Source organism: Agelaius tricolor, unplaced genomic scaffold (assembly GCF_023055355.1).
Source record: "Agelaius tricolor isolate 1412-34295 unplaced genomic scaffold, bAgeTri1.0.p SCAF_13, whole genome shotgun sequence".
Lineage (NCBI taxonomy): Eukaryota > Metazoa > Chordata > Aves > Passeriformes > Icteridae > Agelaius > Agelaius tricolor.
Window position 1 is genome coordinate 2,687,237 of NW_027269273.1, and position 26,939 is coordinate 2,714,175.

A 26,939-nucleotide genomic window follows, 5' to 3' on the forward strand; every position below is an offset into this window, starting at 1 on the left:
TTTCTGGTTTCCATTAATTTCTAGCCATACCTTACAAACTTACCAAAGATGCCCTATAAAGTCAAGGTGTACCCTGGCTAATGGAAGGCATCGCACTTGGAATGGCTTTTTTCCACCTGCCCCTGGCAAAGCCTGCATGCAGCTGCCCTGGTTTGTTCTGGGTTTGTCCTGTGGCTCCCTGGGGGCTGCAGCTGTGCTGAGCACACCCCAGACAGCAACAGATCCCTTCCAGTGGCCCTCAGGGCCAGTTTAATCAGCTTCCCACTGTGTAACACCTCACTGCTGGATGATTCCACTGCACTTCTGAACCACCACCTCTCAAACAGAAATTGATTTGTATTGGCAGAAAAAAACCCAGAGGTGATAAAACTCACACACAAACTCACACACTTGAGGCACAAAGTATTAAAAACAGACTCAACACACACAAGATGTTTTTCTATCAATTACTTACTACTCTGAATGACTTGAAAACATTTTCCTCTTGAATAGAACCAGCTGCACCTTTTTCTGCACTTAGATGAAGTTCTGCATTTTGTTCTTTCTTGTGTCTTTGATAATATTATTTGAACAGAAGAGGAACCCCAAACTATCTCTCACACTCCTCCATTTCACACCCTGCCCTTTCCCCTCAGCAAGGTGCTGTATTTAACATGGTGAGGAGCCCAATGGCGGGCTTGAGAAAACATCTGCTGTCACAACTTTTTGTTATTCCAAAGTAGTCAGCACCTTGCAGGAAATCTGGAAGCATGGCAGCACATGTCCAGGTCCAGCTGTACTCTGTACAATCTCAGAAGAGGAGATCACTTATTTTTTCTGATAATTGACACAACTACCCTATGAAAGCATCTTAGCCCTTAGTATTTATATTGAATAGATGCCCTGAAAAAAAAGCAAAGACAAGTATTTGTTTGCCATTCCCCAGCCACCTTCCAGCGTATTCTGGTACATTAGACACAATAATGACCTTGCAAAAGTATTTAAAGAAGCACATATTTAAACATCTTCTCATAATTTCTTCTTAATGGCCATGTATTTTCTATGAATCTGGCTTGAATTCAGTACAGGAGCACAACATTCTAATGAAACCAGCACCCAGAATCAAACTGAAAAAAGTGAGAAAAGAAGACCCAGGGGAGTACCTCAAGCTTAATAATCTATGCTTAAATACCAAACCAGAACAGCCAAATGGAAAAGCAGCTGCATTTTATTTGCATGATACACTTATCTACAAAGTGACTGGAGAATAAAACCCAGTGCAAAAGGCTGAATTTCAGGCTAAAACAACTGGCCATGTCTAGGTGACAATGGTGCACCAAGCTAGCTGTAAATTCTCAAGAAGTCATGGAGTTGGACCCTGAGTTACTCTCTGCTAGGCACTTTCAAGAAGACACAGACTGTTAGGACTCAGTAGGAAAATAACAATATTAATGATCCTGATAATGGTGCACCAAGGGAAAAGGGCTGCTGGTTCTGCCCCAGCAGGAGCCCAAGGCTCAGAAAAGCAGAGGCACTGCAGTAAAGTCTGAACCATTCACCAACTGTGCAGCTCTCTGCCTTGGGACCTTGGAAAGGAGCTGGGCAAATTCAGCTGGGACAGGGCTCCCAGAGCTCCTGGAGGCCCATTTCCCTCTCCTTATACCCTTCTGGAAGCACCTGTAGCTGCAGGTGGAGAGGGTCTGTGCCTCAGATGAACCAGCACAGCAGTTCTCAGGAGCAGCACAGTCAGCAGCTCCAGGAGCTGAGCTGCAGCTGCTCACAGCAGCCCTGGAAACAACAGCCCACAAAACCCCAGCCAGGCACGCCCAGAGCCTCCCCTGACCTGCCTGGAGGATGCAGGTGGAAGCAGGGACACCACCACAGGTCCTTCAAGGATTGTTTCTTAAGGGACACACCCCCAGGTGCTCTCTGACCATGGCTCTGACCATGGCACTGTTACTTTGACTCACAGAGCAGAGAAACTGTTTCCCTGCAAAGCCCCCTGCCATGTGCCCTGGAGTGGCAGCCCAGGCTCCCTGGGAGCAGCTCCTGCACCAGGATCACCAGGGACAGAGTCCTGCACAAAGCAAACATGAACCAACTACAGACTCAGTTATTTCGAAAGTCACAAAGAAACACAAACTGAAAGTCCTTAGAAACAAACCACAAACACCTTTGGGTGGGATTTGGTTGTTTGGCCATGGGTTTTTTAGCTCTGTACAATTATTATCCACCACCTTTTCCAATGGCAGAGCCCTGCTCCCAAGTCCAAGCCTTGGCTGAGGGGGACCCTCCTTCCCCCAGCAGGAGGGAGCCTACAGGGAGCCCTGGATCTCAGAGAAGCTCCAACACTGGGCTCCACAGAGACCACCCAGGAATGCTGAATGCTATGGAGAACTGGCCTTAGGCCCCGTGGAGCATCACCACTCTCCAGACTAAAACTGAGCATTCCCTTTTGGGCACAGGCAGAAATCCCTGCAGGGCCTGACCTCTGCATTAACACCTCAGCTTGCAGGGCTATTCCTGCCACTTCCTCCTCTAAAAACACTGCAGGGCTTCCTTATCTCAATTAGCCTCCCCCTCTGCTTACTCCTGATATCATACTGGCACCTGGTCAGGATCCCCTGCGGGTGCACAGCCTCTGACTCTGGAGATGCTGCACCTCAAACACTGCTGCTGGCAGGGCTCCCACAGAGCCTCTGTGCAGGATCAGGCCACCAAAAATTACACTGATTACTTTTGAAATTCTTCAAAGACATGGCAGGTACAACTCCCACTGGAAGCTGGCTCAGCTCCAGTCTGCCAAGTGTGTTCCTCCTCCCAGCCACGCTGCTGTATCTGCTCAGAAGAGGGAAGGAACCTTGACTTGTGCACTTTACTCAAAGTGAAGTCTCTGTGTAACATTCATCCTTTGTTCCCTCCTGCAATGAGGCTCATGAAGGGAGGCAGTGAGCACCTGCAGACATTCACTGCACAGGTGAGGATTCATCACCTGCTGCCAAGACCAGCCTGGAGCACTGGTGAGATCAAGATCCCCACCAGCACTGTACACACCAGCTACTCTGAAGTTACCAATTTGGTACTTCCTATGTGGAATGAGATTCCCAAACCTCATTTGCCTAATCTGAAACTGATGTGCCTTTGGCTGGAGAACAACAATGATGCCCAGTGCTGTCCTGGCTAATGTAAGGGGGCTCTGATGGCACTCGTGGCACCTGCCCCCCTTATTTTGTTGTTTTGTAGAGTCAATAGTTATGTGCAAGCCCAGGGGATATGCAGGAGCTCAGATGTTCAGACCAGCAGGGCTGCAGATAAGGCATTTCAGCACAGTTCCAGTGTGCCTGCCATGGCCAGTGCTCCCCCCACCCCCAGCTGCCTTGTGGTTAGAAGGTAACACATCTTTCTCATTCAACACTTTGCAGCAGGGACAGGAAAAGGTTTGCAGTTACCAAGTTTGAGCATTCTCACAGAAAGGCACTCAGTGTAAGAGGTAGCAGCACAGAGAAAAATTATGGGTATAGGCACAAACCGGTTCCCTTCCTCAGGAAAATAAAAAAATTGAGGACTCAGTCACATGGTGAGGGAGCTCAAGTGCACAGAAATGATACCTGGTGGAGTTCCTGCATGGATTAACTGTGCACACAGAGCAGGCAAACACTCAGGGGCATTTCCTGGGGCTTTAAGGAGCTGCATTAATCTGGTGATAGCAGGTGACAGAAGATGCTCTGTGCCTTTCAGGGTCTAGCTAGGGTTACTGAGGTCATTGTTCCAGACTTGACCAACACAAACACAAACAGTAGACTGAAGGACCAAACCAGTAGGCTGATAATCAGTGCACCCAGATTACAGTGCACTACAGTGCACCCAGACTACAGACTACACCCAGACTACTTCTTCACTAACCTTCTAACCTGGCAAGTTAGAAATATCCACCTGGTAAGCAATGGGACCCTGACTCTTGTCAGGGGAAACAAATACTTTGTTTTTGGTCTTTTATCTTCTCCCCTTCAGAAACTGAGTAAGGCAACTCCTCACAGTACATACAAGTGCATAGTTCTGGCTGCTCACAGAAAGTCAACACAGCCACTCTTGAGGGGTTCAACTCTACCAGTGCTAAACACTGTACTATTAAATGAAACCTTTATCTACATTTATCTTAACTGCAGAACCTCATGTGCCTTTAAGGAGCTCTCCTTTATAGTGATTTACATTTGATTACATTAAGCTTCATTTATTATCAAGTTTATTGCAGCAGAGAGCAGTGCAATGAATTAAAACCCTCTTCAGAGTTGTTTATAAACATTCTTAAAGGGAATACCATGGCTCAAAGCTTTATGATGAGTAACAGCCTCATTAATAGCAACTCTCATAAAGTGCCAAAGGAGACAAACCATTCTGCTTAAGCAGGGCTCACTGCTTTAACAGTTTACACTGGGTTCTTACCTTTGCCCTGGAAAATGAGGGACAAACATCTGCTGTACCTTTAGTTCAAAAAGCCTGGGTAGTTCTGCCATGCAAATTCAACCTTCATCCCTTACTCATGTGACAGGTGCAATAAATCCAGTCCATGGCTGCACTGCTCTGCCAATAGCAAATCTCCTTCAGCAGTCACGATGACAAGTCTGACATGCAACTGATCTTCTCCAGTGAGAATTCTGAATCTTTATCAAATGCTAATCTAATCATCAAATAAAAATACTTTAAAAATTAATTATTGTAAAATGCTCCCACTGAAGCCCAACCTACTGTCATTCCCCAGTTTGCTTTACCCTTTTAAGCAGTGGTACCCAAGGTTTCCTGAGTAACTGAAGGTTTGAGGGAAAGGAAAGTTCTAGGCTTTCTTCACTAACATCATGGCTATTTCAGCTACACATAAAATGGGGTTTTTCCCTCTTTCTTACATGTTGCACAGCATCAAATATTGTATACAAAATGATACTTGATCCAGCACTTCTTGCTGCCTCAGGGCACACCTTCAGCAGAGCTGTGCTTCCCAGGGCTGCTGTGACTGCCAAGGGAACTGAGGGCAGCACAAGCACTGCAGAAAGCCTTGAACAGCCTGACACAAGTGATGCCACCACTATTAATTGTTCTGGTATCACACAAAGTCCTTTACCTTGTTACCCAGACAACTGTTTCCACTGGGCACTGCCTTCCTGCAGAGTGAACTGACACCTGTAAGATAATCAGGAGCATTTCAGCATTTCCTGCAGAAGTGAGTAAAACCAAGGCCAGAGCTGCAGAGAATTCTCAGGTGAATGCTGTCCTGAGGGAAATGGCTCCAGCCCTGCTGTGCCAGTGGGCTCTCAAGGTGATGTTAAACCAACCATTCCAGCACCCTCTTCCCAAACTCATGTCCATTCGTGTTCCTAGAGAGTAGGAAATGCGTCTGCCTCACGCTGCAGCCACGTGAAGCACCTGCCACAGCAGTGTAGTCAGCAAGAGCTGCACATCAAAAATGAAGGACACCTATGATGTTCAGTGCATCCTAAACTGGGCACCAAAAATGGGCAAGTGAATTACAGCTTGGATTCTGCCTCTGAGCCCTCACCTACAGAATGAGGTTCTTTAGTCACCCTTCAGGTTAACATTGACATTGACTAGAAATCCAGTACAGCAAAAACCAGAGAATATCTCACAGGGAAATGAAACACATACCTGCACTACTGGATTTGCATGATATAGACCAAATCACACTTTATGTGCACAACTGCACATAAAGCCCTTCTTATTGAGTAAACAACAACTCTGTGCACCAAATGAAACAAGGCTCCCATGGGAAAAAAACAGCACTTGGACCTCCAATTATACACAGGGGAGAAAGGAAGAAGATAACTTTACATTAGCCACTTCCTAATTTTTGAATATCTACCTTTGCAATTTTGGTGTTTCATAATCAAAAATGGTGTTTTAGTATTACCTGCATAATACCTTTTCTCTCCTCTTTGTCTCCTTTTCTTTCTTCCATGTACAGTAAGATTAAGCTGCTTTAGTATTTGTTGGTTTCTTGTTTTTTTGCAAGAGGGAGGATTTCCAAGCCAGGTAACAAATGTTGGAAAAGATGGAATATGGGCTGCATACAAAGAAATTACTAAGAGGTTACACTGTGTGAGAAAGCTGTAAAAAACAGTGTTAAGGAAAAAGACTGATTTTAACTGTACTGACCTTTTTTTTTGGTATTATATCAAATACAAATGTTATGTACTGCCAGCACAGAAACTGGATATTATATAGTTTTTATTGCAATGACTGCATTTCCCTGCTTTTCCTAGTTGTACTCTCCAATTTAATGCACTGGAAGTTCCTCTCCACCTGAAGAACTCTGCTTGCTGCAAGCATCCGTACACATCAACCAACAAAGGTTTTCATTCAAGTCTTTTATTATAGCTTGAATTTTTTCACTGCATTTAAAAATCTAAAAAAAATAAATATTTGTTTCACAGCTGCAAGTCACATATGCATTAACACCACAAAATCTGGAATTTAACCAGAGAAGGAAAAGTCAAATCCAAAAGTGTCCAGCTAAGCACAATCGTCTCAGGGCAATTATACTAAAAATAAAATCTTAAGAAAAAAGGGAGGGGGGTGTTAAAGGTTATTTCAAATGCATTTATCTGGAAAAAAGTGAAAATTCTATTAGAAACCATAAACTACGCTTTCAGCATTTAAAAATAAACGTTTTAACCTCTTGACAGCAACAATTGGCTGGTGCACCTTTTTCTTTTCAGCTGTATTCTTGACACATGACTGCAGAGGTTTCAAATCATAAATTAACCTCTTTTATAACTGTGTCCACTTAATTACAGAATCAGTCCTTAAAAAGAAAACAGTGTCTTAAGTCAGCTTGTCCATCCACATATTAAAAATGCCATTGGCTGCAGTTTTGTATCGGCACTAAGTGACTGCTTCATGGATTGTACATTGTGAAGATGAATGTCTCTTGAACAATCACTTTCATTATTAAGGTTCTTAAAACAAACCAGAAAAATAGATATCTTCAGAAATCAGAGTAATCACTTTTTTTTTGTTAAAAGCCATAAAATAAGCTCATATTCAATTACAAGCAATAGAAACCATACTGGTATTGGAACAGAACTATTTTATCACAAAAATTTATTATTTACAAAATGAAAAGTTACCAAGTGAATTTATCAGGGAAGAAGTTAAATATTCTAAATGATTTGAAAAACTGAAGCAAGTCTCTCATGCACTCACACGCCAAATTGTTTGCGTAAGGTGAAATGTTAATTCTTGTTAGTGAAACTTGACTCCCATTCACAATACTCTCATTTTTATTGTAAGATGGCAAAATCCACATGGCTCTGTACAGGAAGGTATGTATTAAGACAGCTCCTTAGTTTTGGAAATGATTTTTTTGGCTCTCATGAATATCCATACCACTGAACATTTTTTGCAAATAATCAGTTATATTATCAACTGCATCACTTAATCCACTGAATTTACCACCACAAGAAAGACACGAAAACTCAATGATCCCACGGTACACGGAACTTTCATTTCTCAAGTTATACTAAACTGAAACCTTCATAGTGGTCTATAGCCTGGATCAACTTAGATTTCAGGGTTTCTTTATCAGTGTATTTTGGAAGATCAAGAAGATTAAAGCACGTGTGAGCTACGGGCAGGTAATCTTCTCCCCCTCCTGTTGGCTGGATGACCAGTTTGAGACACTTCATCCCAAGGATTGGAATCCGGTCGCTGCCTGTCAGAAACACTGCCAAGAAAAAACAAAGGCTTGAAATCGGAGCTAGCTGAAGACTGTCTGTGTCACATGTGCTGCTCTAATCATTGCTGGCCTTTTGTAATCATTCCAGCCATGGCCAGCTTTTCACACCAAAGTCCTGTGAAGTCTGGAAAACAGGGAATAATGACTCCACCCTGTCTCTACCTTCTACATCTGAGCTCATAACTGTAATATAGCAAGTGATCCATAAAGAAAAGTATTTCATATTAGCATATGAAACCAAACAGTCCTTAAAATACTATAAAGTTTTTCATGCCACAGAACCTTCTAACTTAAAATCCACTGGCTGAATCTTTACTGAGCATTTCCAAGAATCTTGTAAACACAGAATTAGTTTATTCAGTAAGTAATTTATCTGAATTGGAAACTAATCTGTGATCTATTCCAAGCAAATCCTCACTCACAGCAAGCTTTAATTACTTTATCACAGATTTACAATCAGTTACTACTCCAAATTTCCATCTCTGTGCAGTGAAAAACCTGGAGGATGTGGACTATATGTCAAAGCACAGGAAAAGATATCCTAGTTACCAAATAAATGTCACCAGCAGATTAGGTTGTTGGTGTTTTGGGGGGGGGGGTTGGCTTTTCTTTTCTTTAATGCTGCTCTGAGCTACTGTGATCTGTAACTACCCATCACCCAGAATGACTCAGGACACCCCCAAGAAAATCAGAGAAAAGCTCACAATCAATTTTTTCTATTCTGCTTTTTTTTCCCCAAATAGTTAATCACATCATTACAAATACTTACACCTGCACTCTTATAGCAAGAGCCTGAAATCCCAGTGATCCTGTTCAGTTAGAAACTTCTGTAAAATAATTTCAAATACTTACACAAAAACTGTTTTTTCTTCTCCAAAGACAACTCGTGAAAAACCTCCCAGAATATTTTAATTGTAGGATGGTTTTCCCAGTATTCTCCTTTGTATTCTGTATTCTAAAATGAGCAGGAAATGGGGTTATTGCTTGCTCACAGAACAGTTGGATAAGCTGACAGTGCAGCAGAATGAATGCAGTTTGTGTACAGGCACACAGCAAGTGACACACTACTACTCCATTCCTCACTCCATTTCCTTCAGCTGCTCAGTCTGAATTCAATATAGGGACAGATGCCTGTACTGCAAAGCATTTTCAATCCCAGAGACCAAGTCTCACTGAGCTCTGACAATCGAGAATATTTACTTTTAATAACTGTGTGCAATCACTTCACTTTCTCATGTCTAATATGAAAGATTGTATGGCTGCCTCAGGGTTCTGTGTATTTTTCTGCCTCTTCTCTAAGTCTGACTTCCTTCAGAAATTAGATGGAAAAAGTTAAAGCAGGAAGGTAAATAATATTTTAGGATCTCCATTCACTGATGTTTTAAGGTGTCAATAAATAACAGGAATCACATTAATTAAAACAGAGCTCAAGAGGACACCTAGCTGCTTTTGCACCCTGAAATTAGAATTATACAAAAGCAAAAGCTAACTATGGTTCTTACCTTCTCCAGCTCCTTCCAGTCATAATTTGTGTTCCCAATCACCATTGCCTGCAGCTCACTGGGCTGGAAGAGCTGAAGAACTTTACCTCCACACACTTTGTGGAAGCCTTCATGGAATGCACTGTATAGGGAAGCCACAGATCTATTGAAGATGTAATCCACATATGCATCTACAAAATCTTGCCTGTACAAAGAGAAAGAAAGAATTATGTTAAGGAAATAAAGAGGAAGTAGTACAGGTCATCCTTCCACCAATAAACCAGTGGCCATTTCTGTACAGAACAGAGCATAGACAATGAAGCAACAAGGAGCCTAATACATTGTATTGTCTGCTTTATGTTACAAACACAGTGAAGATAAAATGGCACATGAATGTATTTCCCCAGCACACCCCCAAAGGCAGCCTCCAACAGAAAAGCAGGAACATTAATGTTACATACTTCAGGGAATACAAACACCTCCCTTATTTGTGTGCATTGCAGTGAACTGGACTCACTGGCAACAAGCTGAAAGGTCTGAATTCCAGGGAGTGTCCTGAAAGCCACTAATCAAACTCACTGCTCCATTTTTTTAAATTAAAAAGATTACCATATTTGCACTAAAAATGCAAATCAACTTCAAAAGGACATTTGAGTCTTGCACAGTAAAAAGACCAGTGCCAAGGAGCTGGGATACTGAGGAACAGATGGCCTGTTATCTGTGCTTGGTACAAGGAGTTCTCAGATCCTGCTGGAAACATCTCCAGCAGCACTGAAGGAAGATCTAAAACTTCTTGATGTGATCCAGCATTTATGTTAATTTCTGAAATCAATGCCAGTGCACACTGTTTAGTTTCTGCACTGGCAGTGACCTCAGCTGTACATTACAGCTACCCCACCAACACATGTTCACTGTGCAGAGAGAGAATGCATTTCAACACCACCCCCAGTCCTTGAGTAATATCACCAGCAGTTTACAGAATCATATAAACACATTTAGATGATGTGTTTATTCAAGCTGCTGCACTGAAAATGCTGGAGATGACCAAAGTGGTAATCCACACCCCTCCCCTTCAGCACTCCATGAGATCTCCTCCTTATCCATGGAGGGCAGGTAACTTGTGTAACACTGACAGTGCAAGGCTGCTCCAGGGAAAAGTCACAGTGATAAACTGATTTATACTGTAAAATTAACTGAAGCATCATGGAATATTCAGAGCTTGAGAAAGAGGAATTCTTCATTACTGCAAGACAATGTGTGGTAACAATGCAGCAGGCATTCCATAGACTCCTTGAAACTTTTCCCATAATTCAACTCCAATTTTACAGTCACTTAGTGACAGAACATCAAGAGAACTGCAAAGCTAGAGTGTTTTCCATGTGCATTCAGTTCTCATGGAGTGTGCTCTTTCCATTCAATTCTCCCTTTACCCTGGAGAAGTACAAGCACAGAGAATTCATAAAGATTAAAGAACAGACTGGAAAATTCTGCAAAAAGGGGACAAAAGCACCAGCAGGTATGTTCTGCCTATCTTCCAGGAGCAGAAAGGGAACAAAGGGGAGGAAAGACTGTTTTTATAAATAAAAGTAACAGAATCCTTGACTGAGGAAAAAACCCTCCTGTCATTCCTCTGACAACAACACTGGATTAACTTATTTAATGTTATCTACTCTGCAAAGGGAAGACTTCACTGAAATCATATTCATGTATGAATGAGGAGTTGTAATAATGGCCCTTAAGTCAGAGTTCTCATCATTACTCACTGAATTGCAATGACTGCAGCTTCCTGCAGTGATGCCTTAAGACTTCAGCTTTTATTTTTTCACATCCCATACTGCATTAGTGCACAACTGAACTCCATACAAAGCATTAGTTAACTCCACATTTATTCAGACAAAACAATCCCTCTGGGCCTGTGACCCAAAGACAGCCTCAGGCCCCAAAAAGTATAAACAACAGTGAACTGGGGGGCAGCAAACTGGGGGAACATGACTTCATTACCTGAGGCTGGAATTGGAGGATTAAGCCCTGATATGCAAACAGACCAAACTGATATCTGTCTCAAAAACTGGTGACCACTGTCCAGCTTGGGAGGAGCCTCTGGAAGACTTCTGGCTGCCCAGAGTGTAACTACTGAAGGCCCTGAATAAATACCCACATTATTAACTCTCTCTAGCCTCTGTCCTAGGCAGGCACTCCAAAGCATCAGCAGCACCTCAAACATTTTTAATCTTGTAAAATGCTTATGACTGGGCTTGAAGGGGACCTCTGAAGATCCAGTCCAACCTCCTGCCATGGGCAGGGACCTCTTCAAGCAGACCAGGCTGGTCCAAGCCCTGTCCAGCCCAGCCCAGAGCACTCCCAGGGATGGGGCACAGCCTGTCTGTGTCAATACAGAACAGCAGCACAGGAGAGAAGAGCTTGGGAAAACAGCCAAAGCAGTTTTGCCTCCAACAGCAGTGTCAGAGCCCAGCAAAGGGAATTTACAGCAGCCCAGAAACCCTCCCAAGGCAGCCAGCAACACTAACCCACAGAACTCACCTATTCTGTTTGACTACAGGAATGTCAGCACCTTTAGGAACAAGCTCCTTAATTTCTGTTGTACCAAAATTTTCCACAGTGATCTATTTGAAACAAACAAAAATAGTGCAAATCTTATTTATTGCATAAATACTTCTTCCCACCACTTAGTGAACAGCAACATGAATGGCAGACATAGGGGCTAAACCTCATGGAATCAGCTGCTGATGCTTTTGTTCAAACACTCCATCAGAGGCAATTAAAACAGATGGTGTGAGCTTGGCAAGACATACTTCAAACACTACATAAAACTTACAGTAAAATTAAGACAAAATGCTTCTTCTATGTCATCCTCTGGATAGTCCAGTAGCTGTTGCATTCCCCTGCAAAATAAGTTACAAAATACTTACACCAGGGGAAAGAAAAATGAATTTATTTTGCTGAAGTGTTCTTTATGCTTTGATAATTCAAATTTAAGAAGTATCTTTCTACTGTTATTTCATTCATTATCTTATTGACTTGCACCTTGTGTAGTGCTGGGAAATTCCAAGCAATCATTTCCTTTTGGTTATCCCATGGGGTGAAGAGAGAACACTCCTGTCTTAAGACCTCAGCTAAGGGGTCCCCAAAGCAGAGGCAGTTGGTACTTAAAAACCACTGAATGGCTCTTCCACTAACACCTTTGATTTCTCCTTGAATCTATGAAAACTTTGGCATCCCCAACACTGAGGCAACCAAGCATCCTTTTCTGTTCATGTGAGCCTCCTACCTGCTAGTCAGTCCTATTCAAATCCCTGGTCAAAAGGAAATATTTAGCATGTTTTTGTTCCTGAAATAAGCAAAAATATTTTCTTGATGGATTTAATTTAGTACTGAAACTATGTTCACACTTAGCCTTATAAAATTAGTGGCTAAAGCTCGGAGGGTTTGAATTTCAAGGGTTTTTTCCCCCTAAAATTCTTGTAGGATCATAAAATAGAAGAGACAATCACTAACACCAAGCGCTGAGACACAGGTGTTTACAAATGTAATGCTCTTAGAGGAAAATGTTGATTTCAAAATTAATTTCTACCAACACCCGTTTTTCTTTCTTGCTTACCTGCCAACATCTGGCATCAATTCTTTTAAGTCATCCAGGGATGGTTTCTTATTCAATAGCTTTTTGTACAAAGCCAGAGGAAAATGAAGGTCTACAATAGTAAAATTATATATTGCTAGCCCACAGACAACACCAATCAAATGAAACAAGTCACTGTCTTCAAAGGTCTAAGAACAGAAAACAGACAAAATGGTTTAAAATAAAGAAGTTATTTTAACCTTGCAGAGTGCAGGAAGAAATGTACAGTACAGTATAATCTGAGTGAATTTAATTAATATTTTCTTTAAATATGTATGTATCTGTAAGTACCAAGGAAAACAGAATAAAGTTTAACCAGCTGAGACTGAAATCCAAGGGAACAGAATCCTTTCTACTTAAAATTAAAAAGGCTGAGCTGCAACATATCCTGTGTTACAGGGGACCCATACTGCACTAAGGTTCTGGTTTTGTCACTGACTTCCTATGGCACTACTCAGTGATTTAAGATGTCAATTTAAAAAAAAAATTATTTTGGGGAGAAAGAGGGAAGAGTTCACTATTGAAACCCCCAGAATTAATTACCAAGGCTTTAAACACACCTGTGGAAATGTAAATATTCAGGTATTTGGGATCCAGCCACCCCAGTCAGTGTTCTCTGAAAGATGACTCAAAAGTCAGGGATCAAACCTTCCAAGAAAGTGCAACTCCATGAGCACCCATCACCCATAAATGCAACTGCACACAGGGAGCCCTGTTCAACAGGCCACCTCCAGAATTTGTCTCTGCACCTTGATTTCCTGATTCTGCCCTTGGAATCAGTTTGTTCTGGCTACTTCTTCCTAAAAAACCTAGTGGGCTTGGGGACAACCAGCAAGGAGTAAACAAAGAATGGGGGAAGTTTTGATGTAGCAATGGCCAAAAAAACCCAATTTTTTTTGAGAATACTTGCTTCAGCTCCTCCTCATGAAATAAAACTACCACAAATTACAATGTTCATATATTATTAATATAAATCCTGTAAGTTAAAATGACTGAATATAGACCACAGCCTACCTTATCAGAGAACCAGATCAGCCTGGACTCCTCGTAATACCTGAACATTCCGTATTTGGGATCTAGCAACTCCCTCATGATGAGCAAAAAAAATTCTTTGCGAACACCTCCAGCATCGACGGCTTCCTCCCCTACAAAAATCACCTGGAACACACAACTCAGTGAGCAGTGAACTGCAAAGAGACTGTCCAAAGATGTCCAAACCCATCCTGCAGCACCCTGAGCAGCGTCCTGTGATACCTTGAGCGGCTTCTTGTAGTCCACGTTCTTTGTTTTCCTGAGCACCTCCACAGCATCCCCCACAATGTTGTCCCTCCGCACCATCACTATCAGGCAGGGGTTGACAGACTCAAACACTGGCAGGAAGAGAGAAGACAAATTCTGCCTGTGGGCCTGATCCACAGCCATCTGCAGAAAAACAAAGTGAAAAACTCCTGTCAGTATCACCAGGCCAGCAGAAGTGCAGATGGGAATAACTACTGAATTTGCACAAGTTTTCTTTGCATTCCTTTTATCTCAGGAAGTATTTGATGTCAGGAAATACTTTTCCTTTACTCATTGCTCTCAGGAAAGTGTAAGAATTCAGGTTTTAACATTCACAGTCAATATACCTTGGGTAACAAAAGGAAGCAAAAAGATCCTGCATTTCATCTAAAGAAGAGTAAGCTGTTTAATATAAATCTGGCATGAAACCAAACATAAATTAAAAACTAATGCATGAAAAGCAATTCATTTAACTTGCATGATGATTTTTGCATTAAAATTGTTTGAAAAAGAAAATGCTGTTGCAAATGTTCTGAATATGACAGAGAACTCTGAAGAGTTTGTGTGTTTTAATACTATTTAATATTGTTAATAGAAACATTTAATGTGAACATTTCCCTGAATCCATCAAATGTTGGTTACTAACTGTGCATGTTCATTTTTAAAGGCACATAAAGGACATTTATTATTAAATAAGAGCAAGGTAGTATTTTCCTGCACGAGCCCATTACCTGAGCATGACTTACATCATCTGGTTATTTTCAGACTCAGATCAATGAGCCAAGCAATATTCCAAGTCTGCTCATATGGGAGGTGGGGTGGTTCCCTGGTTGTGGGAGGTGCTTGGGGTTTTATGTTTGTTTGTTTGTTTGGGTTGTGGGTTTGGGTTTTTCATTGCTGTTTGGGGGTTTTGTACCTATACTATGGGTTGATAACACATAAAAAACCATCTCACTACTGAAAGGAAAAGAATTTCCTTGGAAATGTATGGCAAGTACAAAACAGTCTAATTTCAATGTGATCCCAAACCCACTACCCTCTATTGTGTGCATACCCTGAGATAAAAACTAGATCCTTGATTTTTATAGGGGAGAAATTATACAGAGTTAATTTCAAAATTAACTCTGTGTAATTAAAAAAAAAACCACAAACAAAAACCAACAAAAACCCACAAACAAACAAAAACCAACCAACCAAACAACAAAAAAACCACAAAATAACGCCACCAACCAGTCAAACCAAAAAAAAAACCAACAGGAACCCCCAAGGCCCCCAACTTAGGGAAAAAATAATGAATCTGTAGCATTAAAAATGGAGCCACTTACCTGCATCTGTATGATTGCATCTGTTTGCAAGAGAGTTGTCTTTGCCTGGGCATCAAATACAAATGGGTATGTGCAAATTATAACAGGAATCTCTGTTAACTGCAATGAGAAGAACCATGTCATAGCTCAGCTTATTCAAAAGGCACAATCCTGGTTAAAAAAACCTTTACAGTAGCACTCATTTAATAGATCTATTTTACTGGAAAGAGAACTCAACCCTGACTTATTATCAATGCAGAACCAAAGCACCTTAGGAACATTAAGTAGATTTTTAATTGTTTAGTACTTCAGCCAAAAACAAACACAAAAAAACCCCAACAAAACTCAATCAAGCCAGGCACAAACAACACTCTCACTTAGCACATTTTCATTTCAGAACTGTTATTGCAGCTAGTGGGTATAGAAGTAGCCCTTGTTTCCAACTGCTGTTCCAAATTTGCAATACAGACAATTACATATTTTTGCACCACAAAGATTTTTTTCAGATTACACCCATGGCTAATTTGAAGCTTTACTCCCAACAGAACACAGCAGACAATCCTTAACATTTCTGATTTCCTTACATTCTTCAAAAGAAATCAGATTGCATCCAATCTTACCTCAGTTAATCCATGGTTGACATCCTATGACAGCATTTGCACAAAGGTAGCAACAATTAAGATGAAAAAGCAGCATTAGTGTCTGCATTAATTATTCATCTCTGATGTAGAATTCAAAAAATATTTATTTACTGCTTCCCCCCAAGAGAAGGTTTACTGAGAAATAAACATTGACCATAAACATTCTAATTCATTTATTAAATACAAGCTTGTCTTTCAACACCCTGTTTACCAGTCTTTAAAAACAGGGCTGTTAAAATACCATGTTTGCTTGGATGCACAAAATTACACACTTAAAATGTTTACTTCCACACATTAATTAATGACATCTGCTGGTGCTGTTGCAAAATAATAAAATATGGGTGTCTAGAGAAAACTTATTAAATTACTTAAAATATTCTTTCAAAGCTAAAGTCAAGGAACTGTGCAAAAACCTATCCAACTATCACTAATTCTCTGCACAGTCATTAATTTGCTCCCACTTATCACTCTTCTGTTTACAGATGCAGGAATTAATTATCTCAGTTGTAGCTGCTAAACTCAAAGTAGAAAATTCCATCAATTATCTGCCCCTGCAGCTCCTGCTGCACTCATTACCCAAGACAGCTGCAGCTTGCTCACTGACTGGACCTGTCTCATATGGCACATTCAGATTATTCTGGATGTTTTCCTACTGTGGATTCTTACATTCCTAACGTTTTTGACATAGCAAGTCTTCAGTGACAGCATTCTGAATCACTTTTTAAGTGACAGATTCAAATAGTGAGCAGTGTCAGTCCTAAGAATGACACCCTAGGAGAAAAACACCTTCTTGACAATTCCTCCTTAGCCAGTACCTGATATGAGTCTGCTCAGCCCTGCTCATCTCAGAAGGTATTTGTATGAAAAAAAAATTAAAAGAAAATTTTTATGAAAAAAAATCCCCAGGCTTAGAGAATCTATGGATTTCTTTAAAGGGATAAAACAAACACAAAACATGGGAGGAAAACACCCACAAAAACTCAAATAAAATCATTACAACTTACCATTCCCAATACCTGCTGCTGGAACCAGTTGGCATAGTCATTTCTGATATCTATCAAATCTTGTATCTCATGAATGTAAAATCTGTCATACTGTATAACTTGTCCTCTTTCATTTACCTATGGAAGTGCAATTTATTTTTTATTAGCTTTCAAAGGGATATTTTTCCATGCTTTTCAAGCATTTCCTACGTCAGCCACAGATACCCAGCTACCAAAAAAATTCTAGAAAAACAACAGTGCCTACAAGAAAGCAAAAAACAATGTTAAAAACATGGATACATGGACTATTCAAAATTCCACCAAAGAGAGAAGGAAAATACAATTAGCTGCACTACACTTATTGCATAACTGGGCTGCCACTCTGAAACATCATGTGACCTCAGAGGAACAGTGATAATACACATCTTCATGTGCACAAGGGAATAAATACCTGTTCCTGTATTCACACAGGTTTAAGAACTATGATTCAATAACTCTAGTCTTAGTTATAGTATGAACACTATTACCTGTGAGCAGAGGGACAATTTCCATCTAAAAACAATAAGCTTAAAAAAAGAGAGATGTGGGAAAAGTAACTTTATACAGAGGCTTGTCTCTAGAGCACAATTTTAATCCAGAAGCATCCCCATTTTCCTCATACACACTTCTTTTCCCAAGCACTGCTAACTGGCAAAGCAGCAAGATAGTTATAAAGATCCTGCCTTTATAATCAGATAATCTAAGCCTACTTTTCACAAATACCTCCCACATCCCCCTCCAAACCATCAGATACTCAATCTGCAAAATATCCCAGAGCTGTCACCCCTTTTCCCCCCTCTCACTTTAATCCATACAGAAGCAAATGACTGGGTAACTCTGTGTTCCCAAAAAACAGTTAATTCCATCATCATGTCAGACTGGAATCCAGAATCCCAGTGATTCATAGGTCCAGATGGAACAACTACAGATATTTCTGTAGATGCAATTCTGATCTTTCACACTGATCAGTAACTTAGCTTCTACCAACTGCCCAGCACAGAGATGCTGACAAAGCCAAGCAGCCAAGGAACTGTTCAGAAACACCACAAACGTACTCTGTGCAGTATTTCCAGAACTCTGAAGGCTGTGTGGAGGAAATTGGTGAGTATTCTTCTGTCAGAAGGGGGAAGGCCCATCTTGCACACCTTCAAGAGGTGCACTACGACATCCTTGTAGAGCTCCACTATCTTCAGGAACAAGGGAGGTTCAAGTACAGACCACCAATTTTCTGTCAACACATGGTGAACACGTAAATTTAGTACTTGTCACTGCCACACTATGTTATGTTATCCTCTTAACTAAGAAACATGTTTGGCTAGAAAGCATAAGCATCAGTTACTGCAGACTCTGAAAAAAAAATTGCAGCACAACAAATGTGCTATTGTTACACATCAAATCTAAGTGCCCTGAAGTCTGTTCATCCAGACAGTGTCACAATGTAACATTTGATAAGAAAAGATGGCTCAAAACCTGAAATCTTAAGGGAACAGTAGTGAGAGCAACAGAAAATGATGGAAAAGGATCTAGAGCTCAAAAAACTGTCAGTTTGCTTTTCCTTACTCTCACCAAAAACTACTGAAAAAATCAAAGTGAGATTACAAGGCAAAGCATAATTGAGGAAAATGAAATAACCTTCTCAAAAAGAAATCAATTAATAGCAAAATATTCTGAAAACAATTCATTAAGCTGAATTTCTTTAAGTCAAGTCACAACAAGAAAGTGTAAAGAAGTAGAGTTAAAAAACCAGAGCTATTCTCAGCTGCATATTTGAAGACCACATCTTGGCACCAGCAAGAAAAGATCAACTGCCTCAGAAGCTCAGAACAGGTGCTGTAGTCACAACCAAGACAATTTAACATCTGCTCTGCAACACTTCTGTAAATTGCTTAGAGCTTGTTAGCTGTCTGACCACATAATTTTCACTTTAAAGAGCAAAGACACATATCAATTACACTGAACTACATAGTTTAATTCCTCCCAAATGGCATCAGTCCAAAAACTACAATAGCAGATGAATTCACAGGGATGGCCTGTTAACTCACCCTGAAGCAAGAGAATAAGTGTTTTCTTACACCAAGCAATGTTAAGCCTTAACTTTCTCACTGGGGAATTGCAGGGAACTAAATACACAGCAGGTGCTGCCAAGGCCAGGTCTTCACTGATGGAATTCCTGTACATTTTCATCTGCAGATCCTTAGTTTTAAGAACAAAAATTCAGTTTCTTACCAAGAACTTTCAGAGGAGCTTTTTCTAGGTTCAGAATAGCTGCTCCAAAAGGAATAGCTAACGTTGTGAAATTGTTTTCATCACTCATCAGTGGGCACTCTGGAAGAGTGAGATACAGCCTCAAAGCTTCAACATCTGGTAAGGAGCTGGTCAATTTGGGAATAAGGTTCTTTTCCAAACTAGCTGCCACCTACAGCACATCAGAAAATTCTGTTTATTTTAATACAATTGAGATGTTAAACAAAATGCCCATGTATATGAAAACTAATCTAGAAAACAATAATTAAGAGCTTCAGTAAAAACTATTGTACATTTAGACAATGACAGTAAATATTAAAATAGAATATGCTGATGCATCACCTAATTGTCTCAACAAAACAAGGTTTCACACATTTGCAGTCAATACATTATTGAGTAAATAAATCTATTTACAGAGCTGGACCAAGCATAACAGTAGTATTTCTGGAGAGCTGTAACCCAGAAAGATAATCCCAAATGTAAAGAAAACACAGCACAAACCTGTTGTGATATCTGAGTGTGCTCAGGCTGTATGAGTTTGTGGAAGAGCAGTCTAGCAGCATTCATGTCAACCCCTGAGAATCTAGCACTGGTTTTGTAATGATCATCATTGCTGCAGGAAGGAAAAAACCAGAAAGACTCAATCCTGTGTTCTCAGCAACTCAAGACTTTAACCCCTTGACTTTTAGACCTACTGACTAAGGATTTAAAATATATCAGACCTCCATGTTTTATATGGCCTTAGAAACAACTAAGAAACAACCAGAAAAAATCTCCTCTAACCACACGAAAATCACACAAAAAGCCTTGGATGTGAACCAGCCCACGCAAGGAATCACCTGGAGTTACCAACAACCCAGGGGTGACAAATGTGATGAGCTCTGCTGGCTTACATGGCAGCAGCCAAGCCAGCCTGGAGCCATTCCCACTGGGGCAGCTGACAAAACACAGGGCAGGAAAGAAGCAGGAGTTTCAACGGAGGAATGAGACAGGAATGAGACAGGAGACCCTGAGAAGGTGTCCCAGGGACACAAGGGACACCAGGAAGGCAGCCACCACTAATGCTGTCCACAGGAACACCTGTTAAAAACCCACCTCTTACCTCAATGCCAAAAAGCTCCCATTCAGGCACCCAGCAGAGGAGAACGTTCCATCAATTTCACTGAAATTGGCCACATGAAATGTTACATTTGGTTTGCCTTTTAAAAATTAGCATTTGCAATAAATAAAACCCCCTGTATTCAATCCCTAATGAATTACACTGTGCAAAGGATGGGACTCTGACTCCAATGTGACTAAACAATTCTAGATTAAACTTCCATTCAAGACTCAACACTTAGGACAGCTCAAATCATAGCCAGTCTTGCATTCAATTGCTTTGCAAACTCTTTTATTAAAATAGAAGCAATAATCTTTGAGTTGTTCTCATATTCCTTTAGATGTATTGCTATTTTTCAATGTGCAATTAGATACTTAATTTCATCTTGTATAATCATCCAAACTGGAGCAGAGATGCCACAGTCTCAAGGATCTAAACTACTCAACAAGCATGACAACGAAAGCACAGCGAGAGCTCTGCACGTCCCAAAATCAGTAATTACAAATAGCTCTGCTCTGTATGCCCACAGCCCCACTAATGCTCAGTTCAGAAGCAGAATCACCAAAGACCACTCCTGTCCCATCACTTACTTAGCTATCTCTAAAGGAAGTCTTCCAGATGGGAAACTCAGCAATCTTTGAATAAACGTTTCATTCACAGTCCAGATCTGCTTCAAAAGGTCAGGATTCCTAAAATCATCTGGTGGCACCATGTTCTAAATAAATTGTAAAGAAAACATAAAAAAATCAGGCACACAAAATTGATTTCCAGAAAAATCAGCCAAGGTTGCGCTGTCTTAGCTGACAATTTGCCTACCCAGACTATTGCAGTGAATACTCTGTGTTTAACAGTTCTGCACTCCCTGTGAAAGCAGAGCACACTAAAACCATCTCCATTAGGTGTTAATTCACACACCTTGCTAAATGGCAACTCCTACACATCACCTGTCTCAGTGATGAACACTAACTGAGCTTCAGATGTGAGCAGCAAGCATCTCCCCTCCAGCCACCAGCAGCCACTTAGCTCCCTGCCAAGCTGTGAGCCCACAGGAAAGGAGCCATTCCATTTTCCAGACAGATGTTCTTCCACCCCACTGCCACCAGGCTCCTCTGAGAATGATCATGCTTCTGTGAACATGCCCTGCCTCATCAGAGGAGCTGCATTTGGAAATGCTGCTCATATAAAATGAATTCCACCAAGAGCTGCAATAGTAAAGAGAAGGAGAAGCAAGATCATTGTTTTCAGTAGGAGCAGTGGTTCAAAAAGAGATGGCAAATAGCACCAAAACCAAGATAAAACTACCAAGAGAAAACATTCCTCCTGAGGATGCCATCTGACAACACTGAGCTGACTCAGTGTGACAATGACTATCTGCTGCCAAAAATCAGCACTTCTGATTCCACCCCACAGCATCAGCTTGAGGAACACTTTTGCCATTTCCCTTCTGTCCAGCCAAAGGAAATAACTCAGGGAACTGAGCAGCCCAAAATGGATTTTGGCTGGGCCCCTTAAATGGCAGGGACACACAACCCCCAGGGGTACAGTACACACAGAACTAAGGAAGAATTCAACACAAATTACCAAACCAAAGAGTACTAAAAGGGATACTTCTGCAGCATCAAAGTTCATCCATTGCTGATATATTTTGTACAGAACAAGCCACAATAACTCCATTCATGGTCTCCAGTTCACCTCAATTAGTGAGTCAGAAACTACTCCAGTAATTATGAAAATTGCACATAAAGTTATTAAGGAAGCTTTAATAGACAAGTTTTGAATCTCTATTACAAACAATTTTCCAGTTTACACCTGCTAAGCAAGTTTCTCTCAAATATAGCAATGGTTAAACTCTATCAGAATTTAGACAGAGAATCCAACAAGTCAATCCTAGAAAAACTGCTCATTCTGTACAACCAGAACGGGCTGTGAGCACAAAGCACTGCTGCAAGTCTGACCTGTACTCAGTTTTTCTTCATAAACATGCTTCCCCACTAAAACCCATTTTCCCTTGTGTCCAAATTAGTTTTCACCCTACATACTCAACTCTTGATGCTTCATTAATCCCCATGGTCTAATATCTGCTGAGCTGTACTGGAAACAGTCCCATGAATCTTCATCTTGTTTTTATTTCATCTCCCAACTCATCCCCCAAAAGCATTTTCCTTCCATCACACTTCCACATTGCCACTTTCACTGTAAAGTCCTTCTAGACTCTTTTAGATAGCAGAATTTAAACAGATCAATTCTTGTTAATTTAAAATGTAAGCTTTAAGACTGTGATAAAACTGACAAAACAAACTATGTCACCAGCAGTAATTTTTAGCAAAAAGCTCCATTTGTTTCCTTACCACTGTGGTACTTTAAAATGGCTACAGAGCAGAAAACACCAAAGCTGCTGCTGTGGAAGAGGTATGAGGAAGACTGGGCAAGGAGCAAAGAGCTCAAATATTCAATCAATTCTTCTCTTATGACAAGAAAAGAAGTGCATTCATCCTTCAAGAAAAAAGCTTATGTCAAAAAAGTCTCAATCTCACATGATTTCTGACAGCTAACACACACTAACTGGATCCAAGTCCTCCAGCTGCTACCATGACTTAGTGCCTTTGCTTCCACACTGCTCCAACAAACTCTACAATACAGTCACATGCACCTTCAACATCAAAATGCATCCAAAAAACTACAATCCAACTTTCACAAGCTTTGGCCAAATTACACTCAATTTGTTACCTGTGGATAAAAGTAGTGCGCAAAACTTTGGTCCCCACCAGAGAAAATTCTTTTTACACAGTAGCGCTCCTCACTGTCTGCAATAGGAATAAAAAACAGGCCACTGTGAAAATGTGAAATTGAAAACGATGAAGATACTGCAACCAACACTGGGTTACAGAAAGGTTCCCTTGTGGCAGAACCTTGATACAACACACTGATACACCAGTTACTGATACAGTGGTAAAGACCATCAAAGATCATCTTTCTCTGAGGTAAGTTCTAGGTCTAGTGGCCCTTACCCACCGGCCACAGGCATGCAATTCCTACAGCAGGAACACAGAGCACAATCAAACTGTTTGGGAAAAATGATTACAATCCATAATCAGCTCAAATCTCAAGAATTTTAAGCCACTACAAAGGAACAGGCAACCAAGCAGTAAATGCATCAGCTGGTGCTTACCTGTGCTCATTGGGCACTGAGTACTAAAGGGAATCCAGCTTCCTTTCACTGTGAAGGGACTTTTCCTGTTACTGGTGGTCCCTGTACCCAGCTGCCCATTGCCTCCCAGTCCAAAAGAGTAAATTCTTCCAGAAGAAGGGACAAATGCAGTGGTGTGCTGCCTAGGGCAAAGAGAATTCAGTAACACAAACCTAAGCACTGGAACAAGCTTTGTGCAGGCCTGGCCAGCACTTGTGCTAAGCAGTGTGGGAAAGGTCCTGTCCCGCCCAACACTCACTGCTCTCCTGCAATGCCCTGCCACTGGCAATATTCCATTTACACTCCAACAGGCAACCCTCCTTTTTTATGGAAAGGTTCCCAGAATGAAGCTGCCAGTGCCTAGCCCCTGTCTGACCTTTAGAGCATATCAGAAATGAATGTCTAGAGACTGCCTGCACCTCCTTTCCCTTCCCATCCTGCTCAGCTCCAGATTCCCCCTCTCCTATCACAGGCCTGTAAAGAACCAGCTGGGAATTTGTGTAAATTATTTTGTACTTTCCCAAACACACTTTTCTTCTACAGGAAATGAAGTGACAGCAACAAACTCTCACACCTCACACTATTGTTCACACTGCCAGTTTAGAAAATCACTTAAATACACACCTTCCTTTAGCTCTTCTATGAATGGATTTAGAATCCCCAAAACATCACCAAATATCTTTTGTTAGGGGTCATTTTGTCTTCCCTGACCACAAAGGCTAAGAAAACCCCCATTTCATATTGCAACAGATATAAAGTTTTATACAAAACAAGTTATGTGTAAGAGTCACAGGGTTAGCACAGAATAGACCTTACCTGCCACAGGTGATTTGTGTGACAACACTTCCCATAAGCTCAAAAACTTTCCTGGGATTTATCTCATGGCTGGTGGAATTATGACCCAGCTGACCATAGCCTCCAGCTCCAAATGTAAAAACCCCACCTTCCTAAACAAATAGATTTTTTACATTAAGATGATTGCTTATCTCAGAACAAGAAACTTCACAGAAATAGGGGTTTAATAAATCTTTTCTGGTGATTTTGGCATTGCAGGGAAAGGACAGAAAATATACAGGGCACAACAGGGTCCTGAGATACAGAGGAATCACAAGTTAACTGGAGTTATGAAAACGTGGCACAGCTATGAAATATTACCTCACTTGTGTTAAATCAGACTCATCTAATTAACTTATTATCATACAACAGTCCTGCCATTAACTTGTGTCATTTACACAAAGATCCTAATCCTCATTTTTCCCTCTTTTCCAGTTTTCTTGATGAACTTCACCCGTGTACAAACTCCCACTATTAAAACTGTACTTCATCTTTGAAACACTAAATACAGATGTTGAAGTGATTAGCAAACAGGAAGCTGCCCTGCTCAGCAGATGATACACACTATGGCTGAAACAGCCTCAGTATTTGAAAGCATAAGAAACCAGAAATTTCAACATTGTTGTAAGGCAAGTCATTTTTTAAGAGTTTTTGATTAATCAACAAATTAACTAACACCTTTACTGTTTAAACCAAAAATATTTTTGGAAGTTATACACCTTACCTCACAACAACTTTGAAACTTGCCATTTTCAGATGCTTTGAAATTGTGACTCTGTTTCTTTCAACTCTACTCTGCATCAGCCAGGCCCTCAGCTGGAACCCATCACCAGAATTGCAGCATCCACTGAGAAAACCCAACAGCCTCAGTCACTGAGTCAGGATAGCAAACAGTGCCAGGTTCTTCTGAGCTTCAGGAGGATTTGGAGAATGCTCACACACACACACAGTACTGCCTACAAAAGGTGTGTGAGCCCCTGGCTCTGCAGGGACAGGGGAGCCATGCACATGGGTGGCAATCTCTACAAACATTCACAGTACATTCAGTACCTCAACTGAGCCTAATAGCTTTAAAGTAAGTTTGGAGTTAACTTCTATGCATGAAAAAGGAAAATGAGCATTTAGAATGCAAGATTTTTTGTATTTGGTAATTTTTTTCTAACATTTAACCATTCTTCTAATCTTCCCTCAAATTAATCCCATAAATTTACAAGAAATTTTATTTAAAATTTAGTTTATTTCTTCCTGTTCAGGTAGCATCTTCTCCTGGAAACATTAAAAAAATTGGAGCATAAACATATCCTTAAGTTCTGTACCTTTGTAAGGGCAGCAGTATGATCCTCTCCACAACATATATGAACGACCTTCTGACTTCTCAGGGACTTCAGCAGTGTAGGAACATACCTGTCTGAAGGTTTAATAGAGAAAGGTCACTTATTTCAACAATCAAAATCAAACCCCAAGTAGTTTTGCTTGTTTATTCTAATTTGGTTCTAGCCAAGCAAGCAGCTTAAATTTGTTAGCATAACACAATCACCAGGACTGAGTTTATGGATCTTGGAGATGGAAGTGTTACTACAGAATAAAACAGGGACTATGACACTGAAAAAGTTTGTAGCCCATGCCCTCATTTTCACTAGCACGGGATCATGTGTCAATACACAGACAACTAAATATGGAACATTACCTTAGACCTGGCACTGGCATTAGAAAAGAAAATAAATTATCATTATTTCTGTGTTTTAAATGAATTGTTTATGTATTTTCATGCTTTTAAAATGTTCCTGTAAGTTGGTATTGATACCTTTTCCCTGGTCCTAAAAGTGGAGAGGCAGACACAGCTAAGGGATAAGGGGTTTTTACCTCAGTGTTTAATTAGGATCCTTACTGGTGTTCCACCTGGCCAAGGTAGAACGTGCTGCAATGCTCACACATGACAGACCCCCTATGGCATTTACAGACCTTACAAATGAGCATATCTAACAAGGATGCCCCAATGGGAGGCCTGGATGAATACTGTGATATTCCCCCATCTGTGGAATTCTACCCTGGATGGCCCAAATCTCTATTTCACAGGGTGTGTTCCAGGGGGGACCTTGATTTCCCAAGATAGGGTAGGGCTCTCCAGCCTCCTGGCCTGACAGAACAGCAGCACCATGCCAAGTTATCAGGCTTAAAGAATGCTGAGAACACTGAGGATACATAGAAGGTATATTAAAAAAAAGGCAAAAAATCATCTTGGCATCAGTGTCGGTTTGGCTTCTTTGGAAAGTACATTTATACACAGTTTAATGTTACTGACTGCACGACAGAATGGAGCTCTGAACAAACTGGAAGCAAACATAACTTCTCTCCATCACTAGGACAAGTCAACTTTGTCAACTTTGCACAAAGGCAATTCTTTAAAATGTCAGTGCTAATGTCTTAAAACCTGTCAGGCATGCTAACATGTCTGCAAGAAACCCTATGAACACATTTAAAAGGGA

The 26,939-nt window shown here is 40.8% G+C and overlaps 1 protein-coding gene across 3 annotated transcripts in view; it reads right to left on the reverse strand.

The window, feature by feature from the left end:
* Window positions 1-6,341: 6,341 nt before the first annotated feature.
* HERC4 (HECT and RLD domain containing E3 ubiquitin protein ligase 4) overlaps window positions 6,342-26,939 on the reverse strand; it is a 30,208-nt gene continuing 9,610 nt past the window's right edge. For 2 of the 3 annotated variants that reach the window (XM_071438385.1, XM_071438384.1), the window contains exons 7-26: window positions 25,770-25,861; window positions 24,436-24,566; window positions 23,602-23,762; window positions 23,160-23,236; window positions 21,023-21,147; window positions 20,436-20,495; window positions 19,835-19,946; window positions 19,316-19,505; window positions 18,145-18,317; window positions 17,072-17,188; window positions 16,047-16,070; window positions 15,448-15,546; window positions 14,099-14,266; window positions 13,859-14,002; window positions 12,827-12,993; window positions 12,044-12,110; window positions 11,749-11,831; window positions 9,229-9,412; window positions 8,579-8,681; window positions 6,342-7,714 (exon numbers count right to left, since the gene is read on the reverse strand). In XM_071438385.1, coding sequence (XP_071294486.1) covers window positions 7,506-7,714; window positions 8,579-8,681; window positions 9,229-9,412; window positions 11,749-11,831; window positions 12,044-12,110; window positions 12,827-12,993; window positions 13,859-14,002; window positions 14,099-14,266; window positions 15,448-15,546; window positions 16,047-16,070; window positions 17,072-17,188; window positions 18,145-18,317; window positions 19,316-19,505; window positions 19,835-19,946; window positions 20,436-20,495; window positions 21,023-21,147; window positions 23,160-23,236; window positions 23,602-23,762; window positions 24,436-24,566; window positions 25,770-25,861 — 2,486 coding nt within the window. In that variant the 3' untranslated portion in view covers window positions 6,342-7,505. The remainder of the gene's footprint in view (window positions 7,715-8,578; window positions 8,682-9,228; window positions 9,413-11,748; window positions 11,832-12,043; window positions 12,111-12,826; window positions 12,994-13,858; window positions 14,003-14,098; window positions 14,267-15,447; window positions 15,547-16,046; window positions 16,071-17,071; window positions 17,189-18,144; window positions 18,318-19,315; window positions 19,506-19,834; window positions 19,947-20,435; window positions 20,496-21,022; window positions 21,148-23,159; window positions 23,237-23,601; window positions 23,763-24,435; window positions 24,567-25,769; window positions 25,862-26,939) is intronic. The other variant, XM_071438386.1, reaches the window with a different exon arrangement.